Here is a 10,390-nt window from a genome sequence, read left to right as displayed (position 1 = left end):
TTTTTATTGTGAAAATACTGTACAGAGGGGTTACAATTACATGGGCAAGATAATGAGTACATTTCTTATCAAGCATTGATAGTAACTCACTCCCATCTGACTACATGAAACACAAAGTTGTAGTAGTAATGAGGATACAAAGGTCTTGATTGCTCCTCCTCCATCTCCATCTTCTTCCTCCATCTCCATATTCTTCAGCACTAGGTCTTGTAGACAGTGCCTCTGAAAGATTACAAAGAAGCAATGGGGAACTGATGTGTATCTGTCTACTGTCTGGTTCCCAGTGAAAGTTCAGGCTCTGTCCTCAGGGTTGATATGAATGTGGTCTTAGCTAGGAGCTTACCGACACAGACATTAATAAAAGAGACACACATATGGTAGCTCCTGGACTTCATATGACTCAAACTGGACGTACAGGCTGATTATTGACATCTGTGTAACCCACATGGGACCACAGAGATGCAACACAAAGCTCATAATTAACTACAGACAGGAATGACCTGACCAGATTCATTGGAGGGAGGAGAAGAAAGGAAATAAGGCCCACAAAAGTTTCTGAATTATTCCTCTTCTTGGGAGGACCTTATTGTGTGTACCAATCATTTCTGTGTCTCCTGTTTTTTTTCCAAATCTCATTTGCCTTTTACTCCCATTCATATTTTTGCAACAATAAATTGTCAAGTAAATACACTGTATGGTAAAAGAAAAAGAATGCTTGAATTACATAGGTTTCTAGTTAGAACAAAGGAGAATATTCTTAGGAGAGGATCACAAAGGTACAATAGCTATGTGTGTCTGATCATATAAAATAATATATCTATCGAAATGAACTCCAGGAAATGGAAACAAGAGGGTTTTTTAAAATTTGTTGCTGTTTTTGTTTTCTTTTCCTTTTGTCTTATTTGTTCCTTTATCTTGCTTTAGGAAGTTAAGAGGAGGAGGGGACACAAAAATGGTGGAACAAAAGGTGAACAAATGCAGCAGTAATACCCACTATGTGGAAAATAAACAATACAACTTATGGGTGGAGAGAGGGAGGAAAGGAGTAATGTTGTTTAAAGAGGAATTCACTCTTTATATGACTTATGTAACTAACCCCTCCATACAACCCCTTTAAAACAATAATAAATTTAAAAAATAAAATAAATTTTGAAACATTTTTGTTATGAATAATTTTCAAATGCGCAAATTAATACATTAAAGCACTCATAGTGCATCTATCAATAAGATACGTCTCTAAAATGTTTAATTATCCCAAACTAAACGTTCTACCTATTCTTGAAAGAAAGAAAAAAATCATCTCAACTCTAACCATTCTTTACATAGCCAATATTGGCTACCAACTTTTTACTATGATGCACTGTTAGAAATTAAAGCCATTAAACCAGAAATTAATATGACCTGAAAAGCTGGAATTAGCAGCCTCGGCACTTATTTTTTTAGCTTTACCTTGGTACAAATGAAACAAATTGTTTTAAGTCCTAAAGAAGAATTTTCTTCTGTGGATTCTATTGAAAACCTGTTTCATATCTCTGTTCCTCAGGCTGTAAATGAAAGGATTCAGCATGGGGTTGATCACAGTGTAAACCACAGAGGCAACTACAACCTTTCTAGGGGATTCTGTTATACCTGAACCAAGGTACACACCAATGCTTGTTCCATAAAATAAGGAAACAGCTGACAGGTGAGAGCCACAGGTGGAGAAAGCTTTGTACCTCCCACTTGAGGATGCTATTTTGAGAATGGATGCTATGATTTTATAGTAAGACAAAGTGATGGCTACGACAGGGAAAAAACCAAAGATGCCAACGGCAAAATATTTCACCATGTCCTTAGAGAAGGTGTTGGAACAGACCAGATTCACCACATGGGAAGGGTCACAGAAGAAATTGGCAACTTGGACCTCTTGAAAGTTGGTAAATTGTAAGACAAACAAAGTATGTAGCTGGGAGTTCACAATGCTGACAGACAGACATGTGCAGACTAAGAACCTGCACAGGCGAGGGCTCATGAGGACTGCATAATGTAAAGGGTGACAGATGGCCACGAAGCGATCATAGGCCATGACGGTCAGAAGCATGTCATCCATTGTTGCGAAAAGTATATAAATGGACATCTGTGTCAGGCAACCTGCATGAGTGATGACCCAGCTATGAAGCCAGATGTTCACAACCAGGTTTGGGACTGTGGTAGAGATGAAACAGATATCCACAAAGGACAAGATGGAAAGGAAGAAGTACATGGGGGTGTGGAGGTGAGGGTCAGAGCAGATGGCCAGGATGATGACCAGGTTCCCAAATACAGTGATCAGGTACATGGACAGGAATAGCCCAAAGAGACAGGGCTGCAGGTCTGGATCCTCAGAGAGGCCCAGGAGATGGAATTCTGAGACATGTGTTCCATTCTGTGATTCTATCTTGCTTGGACATCTTTTCAGAAAGAGAATTAAAAGGATAGAGAAAGAAGAAAAAGGAAATTAGTGAATCAACTTGTTTCATTTCCAATAATTGATATCTACTCCATTTTACTATGAATCACCCACATTTTAAAATACTTAGCTTATTTTGGCTTTTAGTATAAAACAGAGTTATCATTGTAGTTGTAAAAGTCATAAAAATTGTAACTTTGCTGTAAAATTACACCAAGGAATCAAATAGTACATAACTGAATAAAATAATTCAATCTTTGTTTAAACATAGTAAATATTGTGGAAAACATCCTCCTGGTGGACTCTGAAGACAAAAGACTTGAATAAGAAAGCAACATACAGGGGCTGGGAAGGTGGCTCAGTGGTAGAGCGCTTGCCTTGCATGCATGAGGCCCTGGGTTTGATTCCTCAGCACCACATAAGCAAAAAGAAATAAGCCGGAACTGGTGCTGTGGCTCAAGTGGTAGAGTTCTAGCCTTGAGCTGAAATGCTGAGGGACAGCACCCAGGCCTGGAGTTCAGGCTCTACGACAGGACCCCCCTGTCCTAGTGGACACTTAGATAGATATGCTAAATTGGTACTCTCTTGTACCTCCTTTTTGAAGTTTAGAAAATTTAAAATAGAAATAATAACACAATGGCAAACAATTTTTTAAAAACTACCATCTCTAGAGGATATTATTTCTATTATTTCCTAATTATCAGTAGGATGTAGAGAGATGGTGGGGAGAATGATGGAAGGAAAGTCATTGACACAGATATGTCGATTCACCAACTGACATGTTAAATTGAAACCCTTTTGTACAATGATTTAATGATAATAATAATAATAACAATATAAATTAAAATAAGATACAGAAAAGCAATACAGTTCTACTCACTACTGGGACATATGAAAACTATTTTCAGTGACTACATTAGGAGGTGAAAGTCTGATCCCAGTCCTTTGAGAATGAGAGGGTTGTTAATAAAAATGGCAGAGCATATACCTAGCTCCAAATATGTGCAACCCCCCCAAAAAAAAACTCATCCATTCTTTCTGACATGATTGCAGCAGATGACACCCACAAACCTTTTGTGGAACTTCCAGGAATTCCTTCAAACAGAAACACACCTGTGTGATAGAGTTCTCATCCCACAGTAACAGAGATATGAAATGAGTAGTTGAATTCATTGTGGAAAAAAAAACTGCCTGGAAGAACTTCTTTCTCAATAGCCTTAATCAGACAGCTCAATTCTATTCTAACTTTAGTATTTTTTATAGAAACATGGCATTCTTTCATTACAATGCTGTGCTGGGAATTTTTTTCATATAAAATCATCATGAGCTGCAACTTGTACAAACATCTGGGTTAAAAATAATCTATACATTACACACAACTCATACCCCGACTCTGAAGTGATTCTGGATGCCTTCCTCTTCTTTTTTCATTTTAATAAGTTTTTTATTGTGAAAATAACGCACAGAGGAGTTACAATTACATGAGCAAGGTAATGAGTACATTGCTTATCAAGCATTGTTGCCTCCTCCTTTGTTTTCCCTACCATCTGGGCCCTCCCATCTCTACAACTACACTCACCACCCCCACACCCCTACCGCCAAAGTTGTAAAGTTCATATTTCAACATAGCATCTTATACATCTCATTGTTGCAATGGGCCCACCAGTATCCCTATTTAAACAATTTATTTTTTCCCTTCCCCTCCCCAAATTATACCAACATCAAATGCAGTAAAAAGAGGGCTTATAGTAGTTTTTTCTTTCTTGCTATTGTTTCTAACATATTTATAAGGTGATTTTTTTTGTTGCTTTGTATGTCCCTCCCCCACAGTATAACTTCCTCTTTCTTCCTATCCTTCCCCTGCTCTTTCTTCCTCCTATCACCATCATCTATAGAACCCTTTTGAGGGTGCTCAGGAAACTGTCTGGTGATACCTATTTTCTATTTTGATCAAATGTGTATGGGAAGTGGAACTATAGTTGGAGTAAATAAAAATAAAATCTCAAATTAGATTTCTTGCATATTAATCACTACTATGACCACCAACAACAAAAAAATAACAAACATAATTTTTTGTGGTTGGATAGGTTTATTTTTATTGTTTTTTAGCTTGTTAAAATTATCTTTAAGTAGCTGTAAAAAGGAGTTGGCATTTAACAAAGCAGTTTATGAATACAATATGTTGATGTCACCCCTTTCAACATTTTCCCCGGTCCCTTCCTTACCTACTCCTCCCCTCACCCTTCTTAATTTTATATAATATACATTGGATTCTTGACTACATTCTCCCAATTCTCCTCTTAATTTGTCTACCACTTTCCCTTTGACCCTACCCCTTTCAAGTACCAACTTCATGGTGTTTTATTTTGCTGAACTTTGACTTTGCCTTTCTAAGAAAAAATGAACCATAAACTTTTAAAATCCTTATGCTGGCTGCGATTGATACCTTATTTTTCTCCCATCTATCTTTGCAAATGACTTGTGTGTCTTGATGAAGAAGAAAGAATATTTCTCGTAGTCTGTCCTGCATTTTTAGCTTCACAGCGTGGACTGATTTAGACTATGGTTTAAAGAATAAAGATCTGATATTCACTTACATCTCGAAGACTAAAGAAGCCTTAGTTTCCATCAGTAGGGTTAATATGGAAGCAGGGCTGGCTATGGATTTAGAATCCAGACTACCCAAGGAAGAAGAGACAGTTAAGCAGTCAATTCTCCAGAAGACGTAGAACCAAAGAAACACCTGGGGAGGGACAGGTTGGCTATTGATTATTATATGGTCTTGGATACTCAAAGCACAAAGGTCATAATTACCTAGATTTGAGTCAGGATATCGCACTCTCTAAGGACTTTTTAGCATTAATGTAGAGGGTGGAAAACGGGAGCAAATGAATGCCCGAAGGCCAAAGATCTGTCCTCACTGATGAAAATTTCCACATTTTTGTATTTGAATTATGGTGATTTTTCCTGTCCTTAGAAATCACTTATGTGTATTAAATTTTTTAAAAAATTCATATTTTCCTTTGCAGAAATTCATATATATGCACTGTATAAAAGAGTTTTATTTTGAATATGGTGTTCTGATAATATTTAATACCCATTTACTCATATTCACCCTGTACCAAAGACTCAGTTTCTTCCTCTTCCTTTTCCTTCCTTCCTTCCTTCCTTCCTTCCTTCCTTTCCTTCCTTCCTTCCCTCCTTCCTTCCTCCTTCCTTCCTCCTTCCTTCATAACTTCTTTCTCTTTTGCTTCCAAACTCCTTCCTTCCTTCTTCCCTCCCTTCTTTTCCTTCCTTTCCTTCTTCCTTCCTTCCTTCCTTCCTTTCTCTCTCTCTCCCTTCCTTCCTTCCTTCCTTCCTTCCTTCCTTCCTTCCTTCCTTCCTTCCTCTCTCTCTCTCTCTCTTTCTTTCTTTCTTTCTCTCTGCCTGTCTTGGGCCTTGAACTCAGAGCCTGGGAGCCGTCTTTGAGTTTTCTGCTCAAAACCAGTGCTCTACTACTTGAGTCATAGCTCCACTTTTAGTTTTCTGGTATTTACCTGAAGTTAAGAGTCTCATACTCTTTCCTGCCAAGGCTGGCATTGAACTGCAATCCTCAGATCTCAACCTCCTAAGCAGCTGGGATTAAAGGCCTAAGCCACTGGCACCCAGCTCCTTCCTGTTTCTCAAGAGCCACCTTCTTTATCTATGTCAATTGTTTGATAGTTTCATATGTGAGAGAAAACAGCAAATACATGTCTTCCTGGTTTCCACTTAATTCACTTAACATGATGAAATTATTGTGGTAAAATTCAAATTTAAAAAGTAAGATTTTTCACCATGTATTTCTGTGGCACTGAATACACTGAGATGTGTGGCCTCCATTAAAAATATCCATTTCAACCTAGTGCTGGTGGCTCATGCCTGTCATCATAACTATGGAGATTGAGAACTGAGGATCATGGCTCAAATGCAGCCCAGGCAAAAAAAAATTTTTTGAGATTCTTATCTCTAATTAACCACCAAAAAGCTGTAAATTGAGCTGTTGCTCAAGTGGTAGATCACTAGCCTTGAGCACAAAAGCTCAGGGTCAGTACTCTGGCCTTCAGTTCAAGCTCCAGGACCAGCACCAATAAAATAAAAAGAAGTCTATCTGTACGGTGAACATGGGGGATAACAATAGAAGGGGTGACATTGATCAAGACTCATTGTACTCATAAAACTCACCCATTGAGTTGAACTCCTTTGTATAAGTATCTAAAGATAATGAAAACTAAAATTTTAAAGTATCCATTTCAACTAAGTTTGCCTCTTGAAACACTTAAGTCTGCATATAAACAAGATTTCTATCCTATTTCTCTCCTAAATCTGGCTACATCTACCTACTATTAAGAAATTGAATGATAAATGACAGCCATAAAACTAAAAAATAATAATTATTATGCAGACGGATGGTGGTATCTTACACTTGTTATCCCACCTAGTGAGGAGGCTGATATCTGTAGATTGCAGCTTGAGGCTGGGCAGAAAGGTCCATGAGACTGTTATCTTCAATTAACCACCAAAAGCTGGAACTGGACCTGTGATTCAAGTGGTAGAGTGCTAGCCTTTTGTGAAAAAGCTAAGGGTCAGAACCCAGGTCCTGAGGAAAAGCCCCAGGACTGACACACACAAAAAAACAACAAAGCAAAACAAAAACAAATATAGAACACACACACACACACACACATACACACACACACACACACACACACATCAAAGAGGCAGAATTTACAGCTATGGATGTTTTATTGTGTTGTTTTTCCATCTTGCAATTCATTGGTTGTCACAGGTCCTGAAATAAGATTGATCTTCTGTAGCACCTCCATGGAACCCCTTTAAGATCCCTATTCCTTGGAGCACAGATAAAAGGATTTGCTATGTGTAATGGAAGCCATCAGATCTTTGATACTGTGATAACAAAGCCAGGTGTTGGCTGCTCATGCCTGTAATCCTAGCTATTCTGGAGGCTGAGATCTGAGGATTGCAGTTCAAAACCAGCCCAGGCAGGAAAATCTGTGAGACTCAACTCCAATTAGCTACCCCAAAACAAGAAGTGGAGGTATGGCTCAAGTGGTAGAGTGCTCAGGGACAGTGCGCAGGCCCTCAGACTTCTTTCCTCCCTCCACAAATGAAACTCAGATCCAGGCATTTAGAAATCTCTCAATTGTAAGACATGCAATTTTGAATTTTTTTTCCCATTCTTTCTTCACTTCTCCTCACTGTAATCCTCCACAGCTTTGAGGAAAGTGTTTCCAGACCTTTCTTTTTTCTTATCATAAATGAGATTGCGATGGGAAGTCGAGCCACTGTGCAAGTGTGGCACAAGTTTGGACAAAAATTTGGGGAATTGGATGACAACACATTACGTGAAGTCCCAGCCACCCCATCTACAATTTTGCCTATGGCATTCCTCCATCTCCATACCCAACTTTGACATTTTCAATATTGTTTCCTCCATCCATCATCTCCCACACTCCTTCAATGTATTATAACCAAGTATTGTTAGCATTAATAGTAACATTAATATTATTAACCCAGTGTTATGGATCCAACCCCCCTCCCATATCTGAGACCCAGGATTGTTCTAAACATTGTCAGAGTTTCTGGGCACGCACAGATAAACAGAAAAGATAAAGCCACACTGCCAATGAAACAGGAGTCATAAAAATGATATCAGCCCAAACAGGAAAGTCCATAGGACTCCTATCTTCATTATCCACCAAAAAGCTGGAAGTGAGCTGTTAGTCAAGTGGAGAGTGCTAGCCCTGAGTGGCAAAGATCAGGGACAGTGACCAGGCCCCAAGTTCAAGCTCCAGGACTGGACACAAAAAAGTGTGGAAGTCTGTTGTTTATTTTAACAGGAATGGAACTTATACATACGCACACACAGAGACACACATATGCACACACACGCATGCAGGTGCACACACAGGCACATAGAGAGAGAAAGAGAGACAGACAGACAGACAGACAGACACAAATACCTAACCAGATATCTGAGATTCCCCTTCCTTCCTGCCTTCCTGCCTTCCTTTCCTTTTCTTTCTTTCTTTGGCCATGGAGCCTGAAATCTGGGTCTGGGCTCTGTCCCTCAGCTCTTCAGTTCAAGTCTAGCGCTCTAACACTTGAGGCACAGCGCCACTTCCGGCTTTTTCTCTTTATATGGTGCTGAGGAATGAACCCAGGACCTCATGCATGCAAGGCAAACACTCTACTATTGAGTCATCTTCCCAGCCTTAAGATCCCACTTTATAAGGCTGTATTACTGGAGAAAGGAATAGAACAGACAATGAGTAATCACCCCCCAAAAAATGACTTTTTGAGTAGAGATTTTAAAGCCCATGTTTACTAAAATTCATCTATCATTGCCATATAGAGGGGTGACATACAGAGGGGTTACAGTTACTTAAGTCAGATAATTGGTACATTTCCCCTTTTTATTTTTTGGTCCGTCGTGGGGCTTGAACTCTGGGCCTGAGCTTGTCCCTCAGCTCTTCAGCTCAAGGCGAGCACTCTACCACTTGAGCCACAGCACCACTTCCGGTTTTCTAGTGGTTTATTGGAGAGTTTCACGGACTTTCCTGCCCAGGCTGGCTTTGAACCACGATCCTCAGACCTCAGCCTCCTGAGTAGCTAGGATTACAGGCGTGAGCCACCGGCGCCCGGGTACATTTCCTTTTGAACACAGTGTCATCTCTTCCTTCATTTCTTCCTGGCTTTTCCCTCCTCACCCACTTCCCCTGCAAGTTGTATATTTCATTTTCAACATAGTATTCCTATCATTTCTGTGTTTCCCATTCCCCTTCCCAAAAGAGAGAAACTTACATAGAAGACAAAAAGTACAGAAATCAAAAACAGCAATAAAAAGGAAAAAGAAGCAAATACAAAAAAGTAAAATATAAAACCTTGTTTCCATTTCTTGGAGTTCATTAAAGTAATATCATTTTATATGATCATATGCACATAGCTTCCATGTCTAAGGTGCATAATTTAATGACATTAATTAGCCACATTTTGTACAACTGTCAATGTTTTAATCCAAGAAAAATTTCATTTACTCAGCCTCTTTGCTTGAATTTTACAAGACTCCAGTTGCTGGCAATGTGTCTCATCACTGTTATACTAGCTACTCAGGAGGCTGAGATCTGAGGATCATGGTTCAAAGGCAGCACAGGCAAGAAGGTGTGTGAGATGCTTATTTCCAATTAACCACCAAAGAGCCAGAAGTGAAGCTGTGGCTTAAAGTAGTAGAGTGCTAGCATTGAGAGAAAAAGCTCAGGGACAGCACCACCAGGCTCTGAGATCAAGCCCCCAGGAATGCCAAAAAAAAAATCCTCAAAGTAGATAGATGGTAAGTTATTACAATTAAGGGAAATTATAAGGCACCAATGAGGAAGAGATGCACACCCAGTTTAAAGAGCTGTTAGGACTCCAGACAAGGTCAGTACAGGATCTCCCCAAGGAAAATTACTTAAAACATGAAGTGCAGAAACTAAGTAAGAATATTGCCACCTACAAGAGAGAGAGAGCATCAGAACAGTAGCAGATTTTTCAGCAAAAATCTTGAAATCAAAGAGGGTATAGAATGGGAAAAAATATCTACCAATGTAGAAGACATTAACTAAGCACCAAAACTAACCTTCATGACTGAAGGAGAAATAAAATTCTCCTAGAATAAACTTATCTGTAGATCTATTCTCAGCTGAAATCTCTTTCATTTCTACCATGATCCCCCAAATTATTGTGTGTGTACAAACCCACAGCAGAAACATTTATGTGGTCTACCTGACACAGATGTATTTTTAAGTCTTTTATGTGTATGTATATAGACATATATACACACACATATACATATATATACACAATATATACATATAGGTATGTATATACATATATACACAGGTGTGTGTGTGAGATTTAGTGCTAACAGAAATTGCCAAAAAC

At 38.9% G+C, this 10,390-nt stretch overlaps 1 protein-coding gene across 1 annotated transcript; it reads right to left on the bottom strand.

Moving 5' to 3' along the window:
- Positions 1–1,474: 1,474 nt before the first annotated feature.
- Positions 1,475–10,091, bottom strand: LOC122119961 (olfactory receptor 18-like). The gene is made up of 3 exons (XM_042694008.1): positions 10,086–10,091; positions 9,131–9,186; positions 1,475–2,429 (listed from the first exon to the last, which is right to left on the bottom strand). Exons 1-3 carry the CDS (start codon positions 10,089–10,091, stop codon positions 1,475–1,477), a joined length of 1,017 nt encoding a protein of 338 aa, XP_042549942.1.
- Positions 10,092–10,390: the final 299 nt, after the last annotated feature.

The sequence above is a fragment of the Dipodomys spectabilis genome, unplaced genomic scaffold (genome assembly GCF_019054845.1).
Source record: "Dipodomys spectabilis isolate Male_0828 unplaced genomic scaffold, ASM1905484v1 ptg000173l, whole genome shotgun sequence".
In the NCBI taxonomy this organism is placed as follows: domain Eukaryota; kingdom Metazoa; phylum Chordata; class Mammalia; order Rodentia; family Heteromyidae; genus Dipodomys; species Dipodomys spectabilis.
This window is presented reverse-complemented; position numbering and strand designations above follow the sequence as displayed.